Source organism: Elgaria multicarinata, chromosome 19 (assembly GCF_023053635.1).
Source record: "Elgaria multicarinata webbii isolate HBS135686 ecotype San Diego chromosome 19, rElgMul1.1.pri, whole genome shotgun sequence".
Lineage (NCBI taxonomy): Eukaryota > Metazoa > Chordata > Lepidosauria > Squamata > Anguidae > Elgaria > Elgaria multicarinata.
Genome location: NC_086189.1, coordinates 17,797,927 through 17,809,958, shown reverse-complemented (window position 1 = coordinate 17,809,958; position 12,032 = coordinate 17,797,927). Strand labels below are relative to the sequence as shown.

Genomic DNA, 12,032 nt, shown 5'->3' with positions numbered 1-12,032 from the left:
GTAAAGGTACAAACAAAATAAACCGGGAAAGCTCCCAAGAAGGTATTGCATGCAAACAGAAGGGGGAAGCCGGAAATACTTTCTACCAGCCGAAAGTTGAATTTATGGAAATGCCAGGCCTATAGGCAGGTTTATTTACTCCCGGGCAAGACTTTTAACAGCAGTAGCTGGGGCTCAAGCAGTAAAGAAATTCCCCTATGTATACTTGACCTGGGAGTAATTCCCTTGCTGGAGTAAACTACTGCTGCAAATACAGGTACACTCCCAAGTGAAGGTGTGGAACAAAGAAATTTGAAATGGGATAAGAAAATAGGTTTAAACGCTGAACACCGGAAATATGGCTGGATGCTCCATAGTAAAACAAGGTCCAAGTTCCATAAGTCTCTCTTATTTGGGTCTGCTGTTCTTTCCTCATCCTGGTACTTTTTTGCTGGGGGGGATTTGGCCGCACCACTTTTGCCTTCAGACCGTCCCACCACTGGAACACAGGCCTCGAGCTGCTCCAAAATGGAACTGGTCCTCAGGCTAAAATGGCTTTTGCACCCATTTTACAGGATGGTCAGCCAAGACCCCTTCTTCCCTCAAACGTGACTGCCAAGATGTCGATTAGCTGCTTCTAAACCGCCCCCCCTCCCTTCTCTTCCCTCCAGTTTGGCAGCTAACAGAACTGAGTGATACTGCTCAGCAGGGCCGGAATTGATTTTGGCCCTTCCGGTTGCTGACCCCAACACTACAGACACAAATGCAAAGAGCAGGTTTCTGCAGAAGAGCTCTGGACGCAGAAACTGACTTACCTGCCTCAGACCTGCCAAGATCCTATCTAAAGAGAAATAACTCGTCACACACAGCTCAAACGTCTGTTTAGAAGTTAAAAGCTCACAGCTCAGAAGCAAGACGCTCTTTCGTTTTTCCTCAATGGCGAAAACATCATATATTTCGCATTGGAAAATAGTGGCGACTCGTTCAAGAGGCTGTCCCGTTCCTCTAGAGGAAAGCAAGTAACTCTATTGCACTCGTTATTTTATCTACCCTGGCCACAAAAAGCCAGGTTTTTGGTTTTTAAATCTGACACGGCTTCTGGAAGGCTCAGGGGTGTGAAGCCTTTTTCAGCTTAACTGCCAGTAACTAAAGTCTTAGGAAAGGCATTTTAAGCTTTTGGAAGCAGGGGAGGAACTGCAGGAAAACTGGAAGCCACCCAACAAAGCAGTAAGAGGAAAGGTGAGGCTGGAGGGCCGCCCCAGATTTGACCCACAGGCCTGAGGTTCGACACCCTTGCTGTAAGGGAAGAGAAGTCCAAAGAGGAAGGGCAGCTGTCAAGTATGCGTCTTCCTACACATCCTTACAGACCTGACTCGGCATGTAGATGGTGTACATCAAGAAGCGTTCCGACAAGAGGGTTGGAACACGACAAACAGAAGAGACGGGAACAGTGGTGATAAGGGGCAGGGAGAAACTCAGCTGTTTTATATCTTCGGGTCCATGGGGTGGGGGGGGGAACGTCACATGGGGAGATCAGCACACCCACACATCTCAGGAAGCGGAGCAGGGCCGGCTCAAAAGGAACAAGGCAGCCAATCCATTCCAATCCTTTACTTGAAAACACAACTTCCATGCAGAGTTGTTCAGATTACCTGCTGATGTCTGAGCTCCCTCCCCAGGCCTTCTCCCAGCCACGGGGAGGGGAAGAAAAGCTTTCGCTACAGGACAGTTATTTCAACCAACAATGTGTTCTCACCTGAACATTACAGTAAATGAGTCCTATATAAGAGAACTGCTAACAAAAAAAAAAAACTGTACACAACTTTACAAACATATTAACATATAAATAACAGGAAGCTTCCAGCCAGGAGAGCTCCCACAGTAGTCTTTTTTTTTTGCTTGCTTGAGACTAACACTGGAAGGGGAGAGCCAGTCCCCTTCCTCAAGCATCACAGGGGTTGGTATGTCTTTTTGTTTTCCCTCGTTGTCAGTGCCTCTGGCTTCAAGTGAGCAGTCTGTGCAAAGCGGGCGCCTCCCCTCGCCCTCTGGGAAGGCGCCCGGGCGGCTAAGGCCTTGGCCAGCCGGTCATCGCTCTGGTCCAAGCTCTTGATGGAAGACTCGCTTCTTCTCCCGACAGTGTTTCTTGTGAGCCGGCCAGTCTTTCTGCTGGCACTGCGAGCCGCAGTACCGCGCGACCTGGCACCGCCCACAGATGTTAAATTCGCGTAACTGGAGAGAGGAGCACGGGACAAGAATCAGTACCCCTTCCGAGGCGCTAGAGAAAACCATCCCCAAAAACAAGCCAACCAAAAGTCCTAAGGTAGCTCCAGGGCACGGCCTGAAGGGCCACGGTACGGCAACCTGAACAAACGCTTGGAGGGCAGGCCGCCTGGGGCCCCATCCTCGGCCAAAGTGGTTTCCATCTTGGGAGAACGGCAAGGTAGAGGAAATACCCTGGAATCCCCACATGTCAACACCTGTCCCTAAACCTGCAGATCTCTCTGTAGGACTCTCTGCATGCTTTTGCTCCCCACAAAGACTCGCTTTGCCATTCCTATAATACTGACCTGGGAGTAAGTCCAATTGAACGCAGAGGGGCTTACTTCTAAGTAGGACAGAAAGCCACCACATAATATCTGGAACGGGGCCTTCTCGGTAGCAGCACCCACCCTTTGGAACACCCCCACCCCCACGCAGTTTGAGAGACAGAAAACGTGCTACGGTTTGAGGGCCTCCTGAAAACACATTCGTCCGCCTAGGCTTTCTCTCATGTTAATCATATGCTGCTCCATCCCACAATCCTTTGTATTGCCGTTATTGTAGTTGAAACGGTTTTTAATAGTGTATTCCAAATAGCAATTTTAAAGTTTTTATATGTAACCGCGTAGAGATTTTATTATATTAAGTGGCAGAGAAGCATTATTAATATAGAAGCACGGAATACATTGCCAGTTTCTCTCCATCACAGCTTATAGCAAGAGGTGGGCCACGTGGGGCCATAAAGTCATTTCGGCCTACAACTCCGAACAGCCCAAGGTGGCACAAGAGTTGTGGGCCTCAACAACTGGAGAGCCATAAATCGCCCACCCCGGCTTTTTGTTATGTCTTTGGGGCATAGGAAGCAGCCTTCTGGAGAATCAGACCACTAATCTATTTAGCTCAGCACTATCAACACTGACTGGCAGTGACTTCCGAAGGTCTGAGACAGGGGTCTGTCCCAGCCTGACCTGGAGTTGTGGAACCTGGGACTTCCTGTTTCAGAGCAGGTGATCTGCTCCTGAGCTGAAGTCCCATTTAACACCTGTCCTTCTGCAAGAGCACTTGGAATTGTCCACAGAACCAAAAGCAGGTAGGCTGAAGAGGCCCACTTTGCTGCAAACTCCCTCCCCACGTTGAGAAGAAAAGCAGAGGTGAGGAAAGTGGGGCTTGGCCCTACGGACAACGGCCTCTAGACCGCACCGAGGGGCGGGATGAAAGAGTATCCAAGCAGAACTGCAGCACAAAGTCAGTTGTACTAGAGAGACAAAGAGACCACTGAAAGACAGAGAAGCGTCTGGTGTTTGGTAGCCACTGGGCAAGACAGCTATTTAGGTTAGACAGCACAGATAAATTCCTTGCAAGGAAACGCAAAGAATCCACTAAGCTGTGGGTAAGGACATTTTTTTTAAAAAAACCAAACTTTGGGAAAACATCGAAGAGCGTGAACTTGCAGCAGTGATCTCATCCATGACTTGCTTCTGGTTTTGAACGCACCTGTTTCTCAATCATCGTGCAGGGAGGGTAGTGGCATTCGTAGTACGTGCAGGAGCTCTCTTCTTCTTCCACCACGTCCCCGTTAGCGTTATAGTAGCGCGTTACATTCAGCACGGGAAACTGCTCCTCTATGGGGTCAGTGGGAAGCTGCTGGATCGCCAGCCAGTATAAGCTTTGTTCCCTTCAACGCCAAAAAGAACAGCAACTTAAGTACACATTCATTGAGCTGATTAAGAGTCCATTCAAGGCACTGAAACTCAACACCTTCCAAAGCAGCAAAAGTTCCTTTTGGAGGAACCAAGATTTCTATCTAAAGAAACTCTTCCTTTTAAATTCCAGGCCTACAGGCAAATCCACCACATTTCACCACCCCACCTGGATTCCCACCGCTGGAGGAAGACAACCGCAGGAATCCATTCCAATGTAATACCCACTAGCGTTGTGTTTCGCTGCATCTCTGCAATTTTGTTGAACGGCCCAACAAAACCAAAATAGTAGCAGAGATGCAGAAATCTCTTGCTTTCTGGTCAGTATATTTGTAATAGCTATTTATACTTTCCCTTCACTGCTTTATCTGTAGAAGGTCAGTATAGTATTTTGATTTCTTTTGTTCAAAAAGCAGTAGACTCAACATCAGCCTGGCCATGCACGCTCTTTTTAAAATATTGGATGCCTGATGCTGAAGAACTCTGTACAACACTAATGCTTGCTTCCAGCATTTTAAAATTCTCTCTCGCAGATGAACATACACCCACTCAATGGGACAGACACTGCTGTATTAGCCTTCCGGTCTAAGTAGCTTCCATCCCCAAGACAAGTGGCAAACTGTGGCTACTTAGTTATCAACATTTATTTCCATAAGCTCTTTGTTCACATGACAAAAGGAGGCTATTTTCACACCACACCACAGATATATAGGCCAAAAAGCAGAGGAGCTGCTTTGGCAGTAGACAAAGTAGAATGGGGAACTGCCTCCCCAGATGAGAGAGGCTCAGAGTGTGGCAAAGAGGGACAGGGCCTTTTCAGTGGTGGCCCCCAGACTATGGAATGATCTCCCTGACGAGGCTCGCCTGGCACCCACATGTTTAGTTTTTTAACAGTTTTTAATGCTCTATGTGTGTATGTTCTGTGTTTTAGAATTTTAAATTTTGTATACTCGTTTTTATCTTAATTTTAGAATTTCTGTAAACCGCCCAAAGAGCCTTTGCTATGGGAGTGGTATATAAGTGCAATAAATAAATAAATAAATAAACAATCATCCCAAGGGGCAATGTAAGCCAACACATCCTGGGGCTGTTCAACTTCCAGCCCCTCTTGCCCCTCTCATCTGTAACTCTCAGTTCTTTAGGATTTACCTTTGTTTACTAGAGATCTCTTCAGCTTTGGGTCTCCAGCCCCATGGAACCAATCGCAGGTTGTCCAGTCGGTTGTCCACTGTCACTGCGTTCAGATGCACCACCTGGAACCCTGGCGCAATGCCTCCCCGATGCCTCTCCCTGGAAGAGAAAAGAAGCCACTTGCAAATCTCGGCAGAGGGAGCTTGGATGCGCCCAGCAGGCTCCTCTAACCTCCTGTTTAGACTACCGTGATGCACTGTGGGCTGCCCTTGAAGACCGTTGGGAAATTGCAGTAGGGCTCAAAATACAGCTGCCAGGATTCTAACCACAACATCTCTTTCAGAGCACCTCTCGCTACCTTTGAAATGGCTTTTCAGGCTACTGGTTCATTTCCGTGCCCAATTCAAGGCGCTGGTTCTGACTTCCAGGATCAGAGGCAGCAAGCCTGAAGGCACCAGTTATATATACTCAACATGGGTGGGAGGGTGCAGTTGCACCCGTGTCCTGCTTGTGGGTTCCTGGTCGACAGCTGGTTGGCCACTGTGTGAACAGAGTGCTGGATTCTAGATGGACCCATGGTCTGATCCAGCAGGGCTCTTCTGATGTTCTTAAAGCCCTACACAGCTTGGGAACACCCACGCCCACAAATACCTGCCCAGATCTTAAGATCTTCTACTGAGGCCCTTCTCTGAATACTCTCGTGCTAACAAACCATGGTTTAACAGCGATCAACCCAGAAAGAGAATCTATGGTTTGTTGCTGGATTGTGATCTCTGGGTTGTTTAAACCATGGGTTGTCATTACATGCAAACCCAGAACTGTGGATTGTTCATGGGTTGTTTCACCAAGGTAGAGGCAATGGGCCAGAGTGGTAAAAAAAACCAGCTGCCTACATGCAAGTATACAGCTATGCAAAGGCAAGAGGAAACAGGAAAAGGGAGGGGGAAACAACCCAGGGATTGAGAAAACAAACCACATTTTCTCATTAGTCTGCCAGACAAACCCAGGATAGGGCAACAAACCATGAGTTAACGTTATGTGCAAACAAGATCACAACATGATGGGCCTGTTCAGAAGACACCTTAAACCAGGATGTTAAAAAAAGCCTTATTCACCGTGGTTAAAGCTATGGTTTAAGGTGTCTTCTGAACAGGACCACATTCTTCAGCCTTCTGAAACCTTTAGTTGTGTTTCTTTTGCAGATCAATACCTACCACAGTAACTCGTGCAGCAGGCGTCCAAACCCCCTTCCTCGGTTTTTGTCAAATGCAAAAGCAAATATTCTAGCACCATTTCCATCAGCGTCAACCTCCATCCGAGCCTGGCCAAAAAAAAGGAGGCACATCTCTTTAGGCACTGACTGACAATATTCGTATCCCCATCTACAATTTCCAAGGCAGCGCACAATCCTAACACCATAAAAAATAATTCTAAACTGTAACACTAAAAATAAATCTAATGGCGAGTGAAAGGAAACAGCAACAGAAGCCGCAAAACACAATGCATAAAGGAACGCTCAAATCCGAAATGCCTTAGCAAGTACAACTTATCACGTACAAGATATGAATGATAGCGCCGTGTGAATTACGTCTGAGGAGAGTGCTGCACAAATAGGAGACCACCACAGAGAAGGTTCTGTTCCCAGTCACCACCAATCTAGTGTCTGAAGGCAGAAGACCCGGCCTAAGGCCTCCAAAGATCAGGAAGATTTATACAGGGAAGCAAGAAGACGTGGGTTGTACTGGAAACAGGGGTAGGGGGGAATGGCTGACGTCTTTTCCTTGGTCCCAGAGATGTGGGAGACAGGTGTAGTTACACTGCAGTGAGCCAACAGGCACTCCGAACAAGCTCAGAGATATCTTCCCTGCTAGCCAGCCCTGAGAATATAGGGGAAATGCACGATGCATCTGTGTGCATGATTTCCCTGAGCACCCAGTGAGTATGCAGCCACCGTGAATGCTAAGAAAATGAACTGTGTGTTATGAAGATCTAACTTAAAATCTCCCCCTTTTCCAGCACCAGTCAGCAGAGCCCCTCCCCCAAGCTAAAAATATATTAATGCTAAATAAAAAATAATAATAAGGAAACACTCAATTCTACAACTCTATAATAGTTAGTCTAATTACGCTACTTCCAGTAACATTTTGAAGATGTTGGTACTTTTAACACAAGTCCCAGCCCAAGGTCAGGGCTTAGGGATCACAATCTTGCAGGGTGTGGAATCACACTGTCTTTCCTCGCCACCCGCAGTGCAAATTCCACACCCACTCCTCAGTTAGGTATCCTCTGGAACCATTTTGTTAACTTTGGTTAAAATGAACAGGACATCCCCAAACCCTTGTAAAAAAAACCCAACAGGCTTTAGAATCATAGAATAGCAGAGTTGGAAGGGACCTACAAGGCCATCGAGTCCAACCCCCTGCTCAATGCAGGAATCCACCCTAAAGCATCCCTGACAGATGGTTGTCCAGCTGCCTCTTGAAGGCCTCTAGTGTGGGACTGTCTATCTTTGCTGTACTTTGAAAGTCTGTCCCTGTTATTATGGAGTTTCTCGATTCTAAGGATACGATCCTATGCATGTTGACAGAAAATAGTTCTACAATTCCCAGCCAGGACTTACTTCTGTCCAAGCGTACCACAGATTGCGCCCTAAGACCTACCAGCTATACAAAAGGCATATATAATACACAGAGAGAGAGATGAATCAACAAGGCTGCCAGCATTTTAGGACTCTTCTTGGAGGTGTGACTATGGGAACTTCAACATTTACCACTACACAACTTTCATTGGCTGAGCACCCGCTTGAGATCACCCCCAGTTCAGTCCTGGGTTCAAATCTCTCCTCTCCCATGGGCCCAGTATGCAGTCACATCACTGAAGTGGCCAAAACATATCCTTAAGTACTACTGATAGCTGTATAAATATATCTACACTCTAGAGCATGCAGAATTTACAGTCCCTGTTTAGGTAGCTTACAATATATACTGAATGGATAAGATGAAGAAAAACTGAGGGGGATTACACTGTGTAGCAGGGATTGGAAAGGAGGGAGAATCAGGTATCAGCAAAGAGCAACTAAAGTGAATCTAAAGTTTTGGTCAAAAAATGGTTTTGCAAGATGTCACGGTAACAAGTTAAATGGTGGGGAGAGGAAGCAGGCTGAGCCCCCGTTCCTGAAAGAGCCCCAATACTAAAAGCTGTTGCCATAGATTCTGCTCATCCATATCACCCTCTTGCCTGAGGTTGGCAACTGCAGCGGGCCAAATGTCAGTCCTAAAAGAGCCGGAACTAGTTCAGGGCCCACCAGTTGCTGACCCTTAATCTAGAGTGCCTAAAGGAAGACACTGTTAGAAGAACGTGGGCATGAAAGAGGTCAGGCTACAAATGGAGGTCTGGATTCTTACCTCAAAAGAGTAACTCTCCACAAGTGGAATGTCTTGCTCATCTATCAGTGTGTACTTCGTCTGGAATCAGAAAGACAACGAAGAGTAAAACACTCCATGCAGAGGACAAGTTACTGACACTTGACGGGGCCCTTTTTTTAAATTCATTTCACCACAACACCGAGCGAAACTATTCCAGGGGCCGGGCGTGCAAAGCTTCCCCTGTTGCTCAGGGAAGATCGCTTCTATAGGCCTGGAAAACCCAGGCATCTTTTAAAAAGCATTTCTGTGGCCAGGTCAATTTCATACCCTTTTGACTCAACTATAGGAACTTACCCATTTCTTCTCTCAACTACCTGCCAAAGAACTCCTAAGTCTGCTGGCAAGTCTCATTACTTAAACGTCCTCTCTCCCGCATCCTTAAGAATATTGTGAACTACACAGACCACAGGGCTTTTTAAAAAAACACACACAAAAGGCCTCCCCCAATGTGGGAGTTGCGCTGCAATTCCCATCCTTCCCACCCACCATGCTGGCTGGGAACGATGGGGTGTGTAGTCCAGGACATCTTGAGGGTATCAGAATCATAGAATAGCAGAGTTGGAAGGGGCCTACAAGGCCATCTAGTCCAACCCCCTGCTCAATGCAGGAATCCACCCTAAAGCATCCCTGACAGAGGGTTGTCCAGCTGCCTCTTGAAGGCCTCTAGTGTGGTCAGGGAAGGCTGAGATAGGGAGTCATCCTGGGAACCTGCCCCCCACATAGAAGAGACCATGACCGTTTTACGCCCCCTCCCAAAACAGCAGGTCCCCCACGTGGTGGCCCTCCAAGTCCAGCTCCCATCCTCCCACAGCGGCTGGGGCTGATGGGAGTTGAGCTCCCCAATACCTGGAGGGCCCAAGTGGGTGGGTGGGTGGGAGCTGGACTTGGGGGGCCACCACGTGGGGGTGAGTGGGTGGGTGGGAGGGAGGGAGGACAGTGGAGGAGGGGGGGAAACTAGGAGCCGACTTTGGCCTTCCAGAAATCGAAAGAAAAGGCCGCATGGAGCCCCCTGCCAGTGACGTCAGACGGGGGGCCCTGTGTGACGTCACGCGCGCGGGGGGTGTGGAAGAGGCCCGCGGGCTGTGAGGGGCTCCGGCCCCTCTGAGGGCCCTGCCTCGCCTCGCCTCGCCTCCCACCCCCCAGGCCAGGCCAGGCCGCCTCCCCACCCGCCTGCGCCGCACCTTGCCCGCCACCCGGCCGAGCCGCACGATGCCCAGCTTGAAGTCGGTCATGGCCCGCCGCGGCCTTCCTGTCGGGAGGGGGGGGCGGAGGAGGAGGAGGAGGAGGAGAGGGGGGAGGGGGCGGAGGAGGAGGAGGGAGGAGGAGGAGGAGGAGGGGGAGAGCGCGCGAGACGGAGCCCGACGCCGCTGCCACGCGCCGCCGACGCCGACGCCGAGGACGCCGCCGCCTCGCGCACACCCGAAGAGACGGGGCGAGGGAGGGGGGGAGGAGGAGAGGGAGGGGGCGGGGCACCACGCACCACCAGCGCCGCCGGCGGCCTCCAACCCCTGCGCGGCCAATGGGCGCGCGAGCCGCGCTCCTGCGTCATCTGCCCCCGCCCGGGGAGTCGGCGCGAGGGAAGGGAGGAAGCCAGGCGTGCGCTCGCGGCGCCCGCGCGCGCACGCACGCCCCCTCACGTGACCCGGGAGCCGGCAGCAGCCGCCGCGGCTGGCGGAGGGTGATGACGTCGAGGTGGAACTCGCGGGAATTCTCTCGCCTGCCTCGAACCCCGCCCACCTCCGCGGGCTGCTTTCCTCCTCAGCGGAGCGCCGGGGGGGCGGGGCTGGGGCGCTGCCCGGCTTTTAAAGGGGACGTCGTCTCCCGCGGCGCCTGCCTGGACGCGCGTCCAACCGCTCACACGTGCACGCGGACAAACACGTATTATTAATAATATTTATTTAGAAAGCGCCATCAATTTTCATGGCGTTGTACAGAATAAAACAAAACAAGACAATCTGCCATGTGGCTAACAATCTAAAATCACCGTACACGGAGACACCCACACACGCATTTATATTCACATAAAACATCTGCGCACACAGACACATGTTTAGATCTGTACAAATTTATACACACACATTTATTCATTTATTGGATTTCTACCCAATAGCCAGAGCTCTCTGGGCAGTTCACAAAAAGTATAACCATTCAAAGTATAAAACAACAGTATAAAACCATAATATAAAATACAATATAAAAGCTCAACCAGATAAAAATAGCAACAATGCAAAATTACAAATTTAAAACACCAAGTTAAAATTTATACACATTTATACACACACACACACACACACACACACACACACAAATATATTCACACATAAATACATACACACGTTTACGTATGCACAAATTTATTTACACGTTGATATAGATGTGCATGTATTACACACACACACACACACACACGTTTATTTAGAAGTATTGATAAACCACTTGCATTTAAAGATTTTAAACAGCGCACACCAGGGTTTCCCCCAACCTTTCTGGACCCGTGAGCAGGGCTAGAGGCAACAGAGGGAGGGAAAGAAAAGTACCATAACATTTTACAAGGGTTTTTATTATTAAAATAATTTGGCGGCAACAGCAGAGGCAGGGGTGGCAGCACTCCAAAGGCCAGAGGCCTGCATACAAGCTGCAGGTTACCCACCCCCTGATATCATAGAATCATAGAATAGCAGAGTTGGAAGGGGCCTCTAAGGCCATCAAGTCCAACCCCCTGCTCAATGCAGGAATCCATCTTAAAGCATCCCCGAAAGATGCTTGTCCAGCTGCCTCATGAAGGCCTCTAGTGTGGGAGAGCCCACAACCTCCCTAGGTAACTGGTTCCATTGTCGTACTGCTCTAACAGTCAGGAAGTTTTTCCTGATGTCCAGCCGGAATCTGGCTTCCTGTTTCTTGAGCCTAGACTCTGGGAGGATCGAGAAGAGATCCTGGCCCTCCTCTGTGTGACAACCTTTCAAGTATTTGAAGAGTGCTCTCATGGCATATAAGAGGTTCAATCAATCAATTACTTTATTACGGTCCAAGACCAGCACAGATATAAGAGGTTCAGTAGCATTGGGGACAATATCGCGCCCTGCGGCACCGCTCCGCCTAAACGCCAGTGAGCTGAGAAGAGAGACAGGGAGAATATAAAACATGATACACACATATCTGTGTCTGTGGAGAATAATAATAATAATAATAACAACAACAAACAAAATTCTGGGGTATAGGGAGGGAAAGGGGGGAGAAAGAGAGATCCCAGCCCCCGAGATGAAAAATCTTCCTCTGGTTCCCTCCACGGTCAAATTCATACATGCACGACAGAAGGGGAAAAGACAGTCAGACAAAGATAGATGGATAAACCGGCAGTCACCCAGTTAAAACCTTCTTAGATGATTCATTGTCTCCACAAACCTCAACGGGCTTCCTCAAGCGTAATGGAACCCAGAGAGTTGAAGAACGTGAGAACCCGCTGATGTCACACAGCGCTTGTTCGCCCTTCTTGCAGACGGAGGACCGAGGGCCGAGTCAACATCGCTGAGGAGCCGCA

General features: G+C 49.0%; 1 protein-coding gene across 1 annotated transcript; it reads right to left on the bottom strand.

Moving 5' to 3' along the window:
• Positions 1-1,575: 1,575 nt before the first annotated feature.
• ZMYND19 (zinc finger MYND-type containing 19) lies at positions 1,576-9,763 on the bottom strand. The gene is made up of 6 exons (XM_063144470.1): positions 9,676-9,763; positions 8,474-8,533; positions 6,284-6,390; positions 5,088-5,228; positions 3,733-3,913; positions 1,576-2,208 (listed from the first exon to the last, which is right to left on the bottom strand). The coding sequence occupies exons 1-6, from the start codon at positions 9,724-9,726 to the stop codon at positions 2,065-2,067; spliced, it is 684 nt and encodes a 227-aa protein (XP_063000540.1). The 5' UTR covers positions 9,727-9,763; the 3' UTR covers positions 1,576-2,064.
• Positions 9,764-12,032: the final 2,269 nt, after the last annotated feature.